General features: G+C 39.7%; 1 protein-coding gene across 5 annotated transcripts in view; it reads right to left on the bottom strand.

Moving 5' to 3' along the window:
* Window positions 1-13,158, bottom strand: part of CDIN1 (CDAN1 interacting nuclease 1) — a 205,441-nt gene that overhangs the window by 20,060 nt on the left and 172,223 nt on the right. For 3 of the 5 annotated variants that reach the window (XM_088024710.1, XM_088024708.1, XM_088024709.1), the window contains one exon: window positions 12,574-12,666. The exons of the other annotated variants lie outside the window; for them this stretch is intronic. In XM_088024710.1, coding sequence (XP_087880836.1) covers window positions 12,574-12,666 — 93 coding nt within the window. The remainder of the gene's footprint in view (window positions 1-12,573; window positions 12,667-13,158) is intronic. 5 annotated transcript variants of the gene reach the window in all.

Here is a 13,158-nt window from a genome sequence, read left to right as displayed (position 1 = left end):
CAAGACAATATTTGAAGTCATCTGTGAGTGCCCCACACTTGCAAAAGACCTTACTTTTTTGTGCAGTTGCTTAGCTAAGAAGTCCTGGTCAGATTAGTAAAATGTAATGCCAACGACAGAGAAAACCCTACCCCATCCTCCTCCATTATAAAAGAGGACTACTGGAAAAATGGATTCTTATCACTAAAGAAACATCTGGAGAAGGGAAACAAAACAAAACAAAACAAAACATGACCAACTAGTTGTGGCAACTGGTAGAGCCCAAACTCCCATTCAACACTAGATATTAAATAACAAATTCCTAGTATTAGGTTCAATGCCTTACATAAGTAGTAACTAGGCTTGCTATTATTTTAATATGTTTTAATGTAGGCTCCATGCCCAGACGTGGAACACAGTACTGGGCTTGAACTCACGACACTGAGATCAAGACCTGAGCTGAGATCAAGGGTTGGAGGCTTAACTGACTGAGCCACCCAGGCACCCCTAGGCTTGCTATTTTCTAGTGAGATATTTATGACTACAGATATATGCTATAAACGCTATAAAACATTTGGATTTATAAAATTTACTTTGATTTATGGGGCTTATGATTCTATGGGATTCAGAAGCAAAATGGTGAAGTGAACTGATCTCTCATTGCCAGACACTAAATTTAAGAGACGTTACAGTTACATATATATTTATATTTAATGTTTATCACTTCTACAGAGACAGAATGTTCCATGAAAGCAGTACCTTGTCTGCTTTAGCATTACCTGGCATTTAGCAGTGTATGGCACATAGTGGATGTTGAATAAATGTTTGTTGAATAAATGAATGACAGGTAGAAGAGTTATGTGGAGTATTTTTGCACAGCTATTTCGCTTAGGTCTGGTCTGGATCTTGAACCTAATGGCATACACAGGATGGGCTGAATGGTTTAAAAAACAGTGCTATTACTTGCTTTACTTAATCATTGGCCTTTGTTTAGTTCAAAAGCTTCCCCAAGCTCCCCAAGCAGGAGAGCCATTGGTTCCAACTGGCATAGTCAGAGGGAAGTTAAAGTTACTGCTTTTCACACTTTATCGGTCTGCTCTCACGGACTTTGCTGCAATAGTTTTACAAGAAAATGTGCTTGGGACTTTTACCTTTTAAGTTTAAATTTATCATCTCAACCTTTGTGGCATGGAAGATAACAACACCAGCATTTCTTCCTTACCTCTCAGGTTAACACATATCCACTTCTAGCCAGATTTCTGAATGACAACAGCCCTGGGAAAGACGTATTTAGAATTTAGCACTGGGAGAACTTGCTGGCAACAGTCCTGATCCCCTGCCAAAGTTTGTGCTTGAGGCTGAAGATCAAGGTGCTATTTTATTTAGATTTCTTAGAAAGACACTGAAGATCTCAAGAGACCAAAAGTCCAGTCTGTAAAGTTGTTACATCCACAATCAGATCAGCTAGGCTCCTAACGGGGACACATATGGCAATTTACCACCACGATTTCCACAGGGAAGCAACCCTTGTGCCTTCTGTCTATTTTCATGATCTATCCAACACAGATCAATCACTCTGAGCTCCTGACACATTTATAATGCCCTTTAGGCTTATTTATGGACCAAGTGTAGGTTTCACAGAAACAGACTATAGTCACATTTGAAAGAATTCTTTTTATCTCACCCAAGATTATGCACTGGATAATCTCGACTGGATCTCTCTTTGGTAGGACTAAGAGTCCCCATGTCATATTTTGACGACTCTTAACTATAATGCCTTCAGATGGTCAGATGCTCTTAAGCTCTCCAGCACGGGATCAGGCATTTAAGAAGACAGAAATAATAACTTTCATGGAGAAGGATATCATGTGTGGGGCATAATTTTAAGAAGCCTTTTAGACTCTGATATGCAGACTTTGTTCTGAGAGATGCTTATAACATAAAGGGATTGTTCTCTTATTGAAACTCCATTTGTCAGAATTAATGCCATTCATTCAGCAAATATAAAATGTTTGCAATAGTGTAACAGCAAAAGTTCTCATTTTGTGCCCTCATTTTGCTTAGACTATTTACAGACTTAAAAAAAAATACATGCCATGAAAAAAGTCACAGAAGATTTAGGGTACATATTTTGAGGAAATATGTATATGCCTAGCTCCTTTTTTCAAAGTGCTTAGTATAATATGAAATTTTAAGAGGTTTTGATAGCTTTATTCTAAAGGATTAAACATAATTAGCTCAAGAAAACAATTTTGGAACCCCTCAACTTTGTGTGTGTGGGGGGTATTGGGGGGGGCTAAGTTTCTTCAGGCAACTACATGTAAATTACCCAGAGTGAAAGGACAGTAATTATCCAGGGAATTGAGGCACTAGGGACAGGCAGTGTAGAAGATTTTGGACCTCTGCAGCCTCGTCTTTACTTGCATTTTGGGGAACAAGGGAAAAAGCATAGTGTCTTATTTTGCTAATCTGGGTAAGGCTGAAAGGAGGAGAGATCTGGATTAGATGACCACATAAATTGTAAAGGTATTGTTTCTTTCTTCCCCCATACATGAGAAAATGCACCAATTTGCATTCACGTACATTTTATACTTTCTAAAAAACACGGATCTGTTATTTAAGAGGCTGAGGTATTTAGGAAGCTAAGCGAGTTCCAGAGACTTAGGGGCAAGATGCTGGAGTTAGGACTGAGGTCTGACTTCTTATCCAGGGAGGGCAGAGGAACCCTGGAAAGTTCTGTTGCACCGTTTTACCCTGTAGTCCCTATTACATTTGTGACTTGTCTCTTATGAAGAGATCAAAAGATTCAGTATTATTCAGTGTGTTTAAATGCTACAAATTTGATGTGATTTTTAAGCATTATTAAAATACATTCAAGTAATAATTTTCTTGTGAAACTAATGGAGAATTTTTACCTTTTGATGCCATCACACCTCCAACAGGCTATTTCTCACTTTGTATCCACAAACCTTTAAATTCTATACAATGGGACTTTTGTCAGGCATCCCCAAACATCCAAAAGTAGCATTAATTTGTATCTGTCAGGTTGTACTAATTGGAGTTAAAATTTTTTTAAAAAAATCATGTCAGAGTTCAAACTATTCAGTTTTTTTTTTAATATAACTATTGTTTCTTTTTAAATGTGGGGCAACATATTACCTTTTCAGGTAAGTAAAAGCATATTGGCCTTAGTCCAATTTAATAACTAGGTTGTAGACTTCCTATCAAAAAGTATAAGTAGAATCAAGCTCCTAACTTATGTAGGGAAATAGGAAATGTCATACATGGTAGCTGATGTTGGTCTTTTAGGATTCCTATAGCTACACACTGGAAATGAAATTAAAAGGACCGGTAACATTTTTCAGACAGAAATCAGTCCTTAAGTGACAGACCTAATTCTATCTATAGTACAATTAAAATCTAATGGTTTCAGAATTAGTAAAAGGTGTAAATTATCACAACAGTGGTAGGGTAAGGACATAGCAACTTATTTAACATTAGTTAACCTACAGATTATGGGAGTTAATGTATATTCATTATAATTTTAAAACAGTTCGGGGGACAATAGGAGATGGGATATTCCAACAACAAAGACTGAACAACTTTTTAAATTACAATCTGTCAAATCCTGTATATAGGGAGGTGAAGGGGTAGGGAGGTTAGAGGGTAAAAATCCTTGCCTCGGGATGACGACAAAGACGTGGTCCTTAGCTCTGCGTTATCCCCATTAACAAAAATGACAATGTGAGTTAAGAATATGAAACCATGGCTGTGGATTATTACATTGTAATTTTTGGAAAAGCAACCACAAAGAAAAGCACAGAGCTAGAGGGAGAGAGAGAGCAGATGGAGAAGAGCAGGTTGGAGGTAGGGATTTGATAGATTGGTGGCCTATATTCTGGGGTCTTGTATGATCTCAATAGCATAAAACAATTGACCTTCTGGGAGCTGTGTCCATGGACCCCATCAGAAGGACACTGGACAACAAGTTATGTTGATAGAACTAAAAACCAGAGGGTGTCACAATGAGATGATGCGTCCCCTGCATGGGGAATACATTATACACAAAGTGGACAAATGACTACAACTTTAGAATCTACAGATCTAGCGGTTTCGAATTACAGTTTTAAAAAAATTAAGATTTTATGAGAGAGAGAGAGAGAGAGAGAGAGAGAGAAAGCGTGTGAACAAGCAGGGGGAGGGGCAGAGGGAGAGGGAGAAACAGACACCCCGCTGAGCAGGGAGCCCTACACGCAGCTTGATTCCAAGACCCCAAGATCATGACCTGAGCCGAAGGCAGACGCTTAACTGACTGAGCCACCCAGGCACCCTCAGAATTCGTTTTTTTAGGTTTAAAAAAGATAGTGTTAATAAAGCAGAGTTGGGAGGAGATAAAGAAATAACCCAATTTGTACCCCTCATTATGGCAATACTGTAAATTCACAGGATTAAAACCTAGATTTTATCTAAAGTGGATTTTATCTACTTTAAAAATATGTATTTTTCAGCTTTGTTGCCTTGAACTTTTATTAAAAGTGAAATCAACTTTATATTAAGGACATGCATGCTAACTTAGAAATACTCTATTTGTTGCACTTTAATTTTCTTACTTTATAAGCACTGTCAGCGTTTAACTCTGGAACCTATGGCATGTCAGGATTAATGAGCTTTGGATTATATCGACATGGGTTATATGTCTCCATGTTTAGTGTTGATCTCAATTTAATGAGGTTTTAGGTAGAGTTATTAGAATATTAGCCAATATTCTGGAAGGAATTTAACAGATGTACGTGAAACCACTGTGAGTAGGGTGGGTTTAGCTATTTATATGGTATAAAGTGTGTCAAACAGGTCCTAACAAATAGAGGGTTAAGCTAAACTTTGGGCAAGCAGTTTGTTACAATAAATCTTGGGTTCAAGAATTATGGCGTAACCACCAAGTCTTTCTGTGAAAAATATTTGAGCTCCCAAGAGATGCTCTACTTCCAATTAGTTGTCTGCACAAGGTAAAGGGAACACTTTCTCCAGGAGTCCAGTCACTGAGGAGTCCATTTTCAAGGTGCCAAGGACAGCACCAGGTCTGATCAGCGGCTCTTCTTTGGACTGAAGGATAAACGTGAATGTGCATATCAGTCTCACTTGTATCTGTACAGGCCATTGTGTCCATTTGTCTTATGGATGTCCTAAGTCCCACCCTCCTTCAATACATGGCTACTGAATTTGCTGGATTACAAAGTCATGCACTCCTAGAGGGTCAGTGACCATCTGACTGCTTTCAGATGAACCCCCAAAGCCTAGTAGGTCCAAGTGTGTGGCCTACCCAGCGCTCCTCTTTAGTTCACAGCAGGGTCCAGAAGAACATCAGAAAGAGGACTGAAATTAGAGGTCATCACTGCCCCGGGCTTCTTTTGACAAATCACAGCATTCATAATTTTATAGATGATGGGAAGCCAAGTATAGGAGAACAGCCTTAGCTCTTCTGTGATTGACATATGGATATTTTCCCTCGGCTGGTTCAACAGCTTGGAACTTCCTCCATGTGAATGTTAAATCATTCACACCATTCTTAGAAATACACAAAAGTAAGAGTCAAAGGGGCCCCTTTCAGTGAAACTGTGTAAAAGCCAACTAAGCCTGACATTTGGATCATTCAGGAAGATAATGCATCTCCTCACGGCTCAAACAGAGTACTACTTAAGTTAACGGTACTCGATGATGGTTTCACTCCGGCTGGAAAAAGTCACACATGCAGTGCTATGAAATCAGCGTGGGACTGGTTTTGAAAATTAAGTCTACAGGACCTCCTGCCTCTCTCTCTCTATGAGTCTCCATGGTGCAACAATTATGTTTATGGGACTGAAGGAAAAAGTCAGAGGGAAGGAGAGGTGTGAAGCACATGGAGAAATTGAGAAGGAAGTGAGGGGATTTAGCTTACCACACAGAACTAAAGGGAAAGGGCAGGAGAGGAGATTGGGGCACTCAACATTCCAGCATTCTTTAAGACCAGGTCCGATGAAATTCCAAAAAATTTAAGAGTTGGAGATTTTAGCCACAGAATGAGAGATTCTTCTTCACTGCTGCAAAGCAAATATACTAAGGGCAACAGGAAAATTCTGAGCAGACATATTCTTAAGCAAACAAGGGCACAAAGACCAGTGATATTTGATATTTCCTTTTTTTACTTGTATACTGTCCAAATTGCATTCTAGGAATATGGCAAGAAATTTAAATGTGAAGCTCTTCACAACTGCCTTAAGTACTGCTTTCTAGACTGATTCTCCGCCTGCCCCCCAACCCCCCGAAATAACTGACATAACCGCTGAGATGGCCAAGCTCACCACCACCACACACAGCCACCACCAACCCTCCTCTGCTGGGCTCCCTCAGCTACCACCTCCACCCTCAACCCTACAGTGAGACACCCCCCACCCCAACTTCCAGCTAAGTGCCAGGCACACTGCCAGGCATTTTGCATACTTTATCTCAAATCTTTATGTGAGAGTTATTTTTAATCCACATTTTCCAGCAAATTCCAACTTATATTTCCCAAATGTTCACTATATGTTCACATGCATCAAGGCTCAGAGGCTCCAGCTCTGGTTCCTAAGTCTGTGCCTTGTTTAAGCAAGGCGACATTTTAAAAATCACGCAATGATTTAAAAAAATAATGAACATTGTGAGGCTTACTAAAAGGGTTGCCACCGACTAATTGGGACAAAGGTATGAATGAGGCATTCCCATTTTGACAAAAATGCCAAAGTAACGGATGCCTGGCATGTAGGAGTTTCATCTTAGACTTCTAGGGGAGAATTAGATAATGTACACATTATACATAGGAACTTGCAGAAAACTTTTAAACAGCATTTAAAGAAAAAAAAAAAGGCTTCCCCAATTGAAACATATGTTTTTACACAAATCTGCATGCTCCAATTAATCTGAACTGCTGGTGTGCGGCCGGATCGCCTTCATCATCTTTGTAAGCACAATGTACAATTTGTGGTCGGATTTCTAGCAAGAAAAGTGTACCTAATTTTGGCTCTCCCCATACTTAAACCTATCTTAGAAAAATAGAATTTAACCATAGCTTTACACAATCCTAAAAAAGAACTGTACGCAGCTGCTGACAGGTCATTGATGTTGTAATACTCCAAGTACCCGAGGAGAGATTTTATAGTATTATCCCAACGAATGGCATAAAAGAGACTTGGATTTTAAAAATTCATCTCCACTTGTCAAACATTATTAGGAAAGGAGGGGGAAAAATGGAGATTTCTTGGGATGATCTGACACAATGGCATGTTTTTCTGGTCCACCATGTCTGGCTGGCAGGACGCTTTTCTTCTCTGGTGTAATAAACAACTGTTTAGTACAATGCCATGTTTGGAACAAGGCAAGTTTTATTTTCTTTTTTAAGCTCTTGGCTCAAGAGAACGGTCTTATGGGAAATGGCTATTGTGTTTACTGTTATTTGATGATGAAATGTCATGACTAAAATACTTTGTAATAAATTATTCCATTCAATAAAGCCATCAATAGTTTGGCTGGTTTAAAAATGCAATTTGCATTATAATGCACGGAGAAATCCCTGATGGAACACTCCTGTAATGTATTAGTTCAGATCAACACACACACAAGTGGGCTTGCTCTCGTGCTCTCTTCCTCTTCTGGTTCAAGAGTTGTTTGCGACTTAAAAATATAAAAACTCAAAAATCTCAAAATGTCATTACCATTTCACAGCTTAGGACAGAATCATTTTGAAGAAGATGCTGAATTATTGAGAGTGATGATTGGCTAGAAGTGAATGAGTGGTATTAAAATGCAGTTTTCATCCATTTTTCCTGTAAAACAAATGGTTGTTGCATCAGTTTTGCTGACATAACAGAATAACTCCACCCACTTGTGTGCAGTCAAATCTCCATGTGATTTGTTTTGGTCATACCGCTAACTTTTTACAGTGGTGTTTATCATGATATATATTTGATCTATAGACTGAGTGATGAGAATTACTTTTACTTGGGCAACTTTTCACTGTCCATTAAAATAACTGGAGACACCCTTGAAAAGCCAGGGTTGGTAGTTATTTGCCTCATAAAAGAAAACAAGCTCCTATTTCTTCATTGGTCTGGTTGTGGTCTGTAACTACTTCTGGGAGAGGAATCCTTGTCAAAGGAAAACCATGTACACTGGCCAATCCTCTGCTAACACAAACAGTAGTTTAAGGAAAAAACCTGTTGAGGGAATAAGAAGCCAGGCTTCTTAGGAGGAAGGTCTCCAGGACACGTTCTGGAACCCTAGAGGGTGTTCAGCATGCTGCATCCCTCCCTATGTGAGATGCGGAAGGCCCACAGGCTGGATTTGTCCACCAACTCCTCCTGTGCACGCCCGAGATCTCTGAAGATGGGGACTGGATCTTTGGTGTCCCTGTGTTCCTGGGCCCACATGCAGGGCCCAGCAGTTTGGTGCCCGATATACATTCATGGATGAAGACGCAAAGGAGTAACCCCTCTGAGTAAAGACTACTGAGCTTCTGATCTGACATGTCACCATTCCCAATCTCATGGTGGCATCACAACCCTCGACTGTGTATTCCAGCAGCTTTTGGAATTTTCATAGGGCTGAAAGGATATCTGTGCTAAGTCTCTCCTTATAGTCTCATTTTCAATCAAGCAAGAACATGTTCCAGTTGTTTGAAAAGCAATGGACTCAAAATGTAAACTGGGTACCTATTGTTTCTTTAGATGCATAGGCCATGAACTACTGGTTTATTGGGTATATTAGAAAAAGTGCCAGAATAAATATCTGAAGTTCTGGACTCCAGGTCTGACCCTGCCTCTAATTGGCTGTGTGACACTGGGTAAGTCTCAGACTTTTGGGGTCATTTTTTCCTCATCTATAAACAAGAAGGCTGTACTAGATGATCTATAAAGTCCCTCTTCGGCCTAGTATTTAATTCTATTACTTTTTTTTAAGATTGTATTTACTTACTAGAGAGAGAGTGAATGAGCACACAGAGGGAGAAGCAGACTCCTTCGCTGAGCAGAGAGCCTGACGTGGGGGTCAACCCCAAGACCCTGAGATCATGACCTGAGCCGAAGGTAGACGCTTAACCAACTGAGCCACCCAGGCACCCGTACACTCTTATTTCTATAAGCAAAAATGAGTGCTAGAGTATACCTTCAAAAAAAAAAAGTCTTAAAAAAAAGGAGGGTGTCTGCCTACTCAAAAAGAACCTGAACTCCCAGTTGTAACATACACTTAAACCCAAGAGAATACAGGTATCATTTACTAGACTATTCCTTCCTATTCCCATTTTAGATGTGAAGTACATGAAAAAATTATTTGACTTATTTAGCAATCTTTACTATCAAGCAAGACTTAGAGATTTATACTTAGGGAGTAGCATGGGTTTCAGGGAGTCTTTGAATTTTCTGAAACTGTAGGTGAAGTTTTACGGAAGTGCAAAGTTCATAGTTTTGATACTTCATTCAAAATTTTAGGAAGCTCAGCCTAAATCCTAGTCTAATGCCATTAACTGACCTACACTAGATTCCTAGCTCAGACACTAGTTCAGAGCTTGAGCACACTTCAGTTCTTTTGAGTCAAACAGAAATAGCATCTACTCTAAGGATGATTATAAAGATTAATACGAGGTTATAAAGAGAATTAATGTATATAAAATCACTGTTCCAGAATCCCTATCATAACAAGTACTTAATGAGCAACAAATAGATTTTGCTTTTTGCTTTAGCAAATGAGGTTAATCATAACTAAATTTTCAAGGTTGTTCACTGCTGATAATCAAACCAACTTCCGAGGGTGGGGAAAATTCCATTTCAAAGATTTTATTTATTTTAAAGAGAAAGAGTGCACACATGGGAGCAGGGGGAGGGGCAGAGGGAGAGGGAATCTCAAACTGACTCCACGCTGAGTGCGGAGCCCAGTACAGAGCTCGGTCTCACAACCCTGAGATCATGACCTGAGCCGAAACGAACAGTGGATGCTTAATCAACTGAGTCCCCCAGATGCCAAGAAGGATTTCTTTTCAAAAGCTACAGAGAGAAATTAGGAGTGGAAGTGCGTCTGAATGTGGGAGCTTGTAAAGGAATCCACCTGTTTAATCCTGTTTGATAGGATTCTAAGTACAGTAATTAATTATACCATACGTGATTGTAGCCATTGGCTAAACCAACAGTTTAAAACAATTTAACATGCCTTGTAGTTTTGGTTTACATAGGTCTCTCTTCAACTATGTTTCCCGGCTCATCTTAGGCAGCTAATGGGATTTTTCTGATCCAAGCATTTGTTGGCATGAACTCAGGTAAGGGGGCTACAGGAGATAGTTTCTGAAGTCCCTTCTAGTTCTAAGACTCTAGGAGTCTCTTCTTCTGAATGAGGAGAAAAAAAAATCTTTAAAGGACACTGAAATCTCAGGTCTCAAATTGGCACACAGTGCTCCCTGTCTTAACTCACGTGATGAAGTGCTTTAATGTAGAGGAAATTGAGACACACTCTCCATTTGGAATCATTCTAAACACAAATGACTGAGTTCTGGATCAAAGACAAAACTTGTTTACACTTCAAGAGAGGGGAGTAAGGAATGCTGCTGATATTCGGTATAGTATGACCAAAACATAAATGAGACCAGCTACCATATGCTGCTCAGGAAAGCAGTCTGTTTCACTGGACCACCTTCAGATGATGATAGTCACACTATCTGATATACCAGCTTAGTTGGGTGATTTCTTATATCGCTTCCTTCCCCTCCCAAATTCTTTGGTAAAGAGACTGGAATTTTGCAGTCTGCTGGACCTGAGGCCCAAGGTCTAATAAGGTGGGTAGCTAGTAAGCACAGATGCTAAGATTTGAACTTGGGTCTAACAAACTCCAGAATTACTGGTTCTTTCCATTACACCAGTGGTTCCCAAAGCGACAATGGAGAATACCAGATAGTTGTATCAGAAGTGAGCGGGGTGGGGGTGGGTCAGAAAAAATGCATTCTTCTAGGTCTTAGACCCAGACTATCTAATTGAGTAGGTCTAGAGGAGGAGCCAGGACCTGCATTTTTTAAAAACAATTTTTTTTGGGGGGGGGAATCTATATATTTTTGCATGCATGTGTGCACAAGTGGGGGGAGGGGCAGAGGGAGCAAATCTCAAGCAGACTCCCACTTAGTGTGGAGCCTGATGTGGGGCTCTATCTCACGGCCCACGAGCTGAAACCAAGAGTTGGTGTTCAACCGACTGAGCCACACAGGTTCCCCCGGGATCTATATTTTAAACAAGTATCTCCATTAATTCTGATGTGTAGTCAGGTTTGGGAACCACGGAGTTCCTGCTTGGGGCCATAGTCTCTGGGAAAGGCTTTCTGTAGGGAGTGAGATTTTAACACTGAAGAAACAATGTGAACTTCAGTATACAGTGGGTTGTGAGATGGCCTTTAATGAAGGGGTCTGGCTTGTAAGAGAAGACAATGGTCCCAGCTAGCACAGGTCTGTGGAGGAGTAAGGCCGGGGATGCGTCTAAAAATCAGATAGCATGCAGGTTCATCATGTGGGACTCTAATGGATTGGTAGCCCTGTGTTGAGAAGGATTCAGATGCAGGGAGTGGTGTGGCATACAGCCACACGGCAAACATGCCAAAAACAGAACTTTATTTTAAAATGACAACATATGGTGTATTTTATAGTCCATCAAGATTGGCTTTGTTTAAATTGAATAGAAGATAAAAATAAGACGAATAGTAAAATTTAATTATCTCCTCCAAATTTTACTTGGCCCCTACAACTGTTTTTAATTATAGCTTCATGACTTTACCTGAATTCCTCAAGTGCAAATTCTTTCTTTTAAAATTTATTTTCATCATATCTTTAGCACAATGCAGAAAAGGAATCTTAAATATTTATTTCGGCATTTTATATTTTTATTGGTTTTGTAAACCATTGAAATTGTAGAGTGTACTTAGAGTGAGTTGATTCCATATGCAGTAAATCAACTGGAGGACAGACTACACCGTACAAAGTGAATCACTATAGCTAAAAATAACTTCCCCTCCCACCCCGAAAACCTGCCAACATCCAAACAACTACAAGACTGCATTCTAGAAAGAGGTGTACTATATTCCAAGATAAATATATACAAATTAAGCTGGAAAACCTCAAGGTGTTCTTGATTAATTCTCAGAAACATTTCACAACCAAGTCTCATAGACACTCTCTGGGATAAGCACAAGGAGAGGAAGAAAATAACTGCAGAGGCTATGGAGATGGAAAGGGGGCTTATTAAAATATTTTAAAAGGCAAAACAAAAGGAAAAGTGGGTAAGCTGGGGATGAAAAGGCAAACCACCACAAAAAGGAGTTTCAGACTCAATGAAACATTTTTAAGGACACGGAGCCTCTACTTCTTCAAGCTGCTTCCCAGGCTGGCCCAAGGTGAGTCTCATTCCTATGCCCCCCAGTCAGATACCTGTGGGAGTCAGTGGCTTCAGAACTTCCAAACAGGACTGGGTATGAGGCTACAGAAAGTGGACTATGAAGAAGCCAACAACTCAGAACAAGTACATGAAAGAGCAAGGGGTTGGAGGGGGGGGGTCTTACAATCTGTCCCAGCTAGGCCTGTGGTCACTGGGCACCTGGTATTCAGGATTATGTTCCCAGGCATGCAGAACACCGCAGTCTCTCCACAAGGGGCTGAAACATTAAAAAAAAAAAAAAAAAAAAAAAAAAAAGCCAGTGAAGACCTGGAAGGAATAAGTCGAGAGGCCTCCCCAGTACAAACAGTTGGATCATCGAACCATACTTTTTCAATCACCTTAAAAAAAAAAAATCTTAAGACTTAGACCTAATGTCTAGAATAGAGCCTGGCGAACACTAGGTGCTCAATAAATGTTTTCTGAATGTTGGTTAGGTGTCTGAATTAGTGTATGGTCTTGGTAGTTAGAAGCTTTGAATAGTTTTTTTTTAAAAAAAAATAAGGGTGGAAAGAGGGAATGAATTATTTTCAGATCAAAAAAAAAAATCAATGGAGTAGGTCAAGAAAGGTTGTCCAACAAAAAGTGAGCAAAAGTGAAAAAGGGAGTTTCGTTGGTTGTGAAGGTACAGGGAATTATTTAGAGACAGAAAATTACAAAAAATTAAGCACATGTTTTTTCCCCCATCACTAGTTTTAGCCACAATTATGAA

This window comes from Eumetopias jubatus, unplaced genomic scaffold (genome assembly GCF_037043125.1).
Source record: "Eumetopias jubatus isolate StellerSeaLion01/CBP00866 unplaced genomic scaffold, mEumJub1_p1.0 scaffold_7, whole genome shotgun sequence".
NCBI lineage: Eukaryota > Metazoa > Chordata > Mammalia > Carnivora > Otariidae > Eumetopias > Eumetopias jubatus.
The sequence above is the reverse complement of the archived record's forward strand: the minus strand, read 5'-3'. Positions and strand labels throughout refer to the sequence as shown.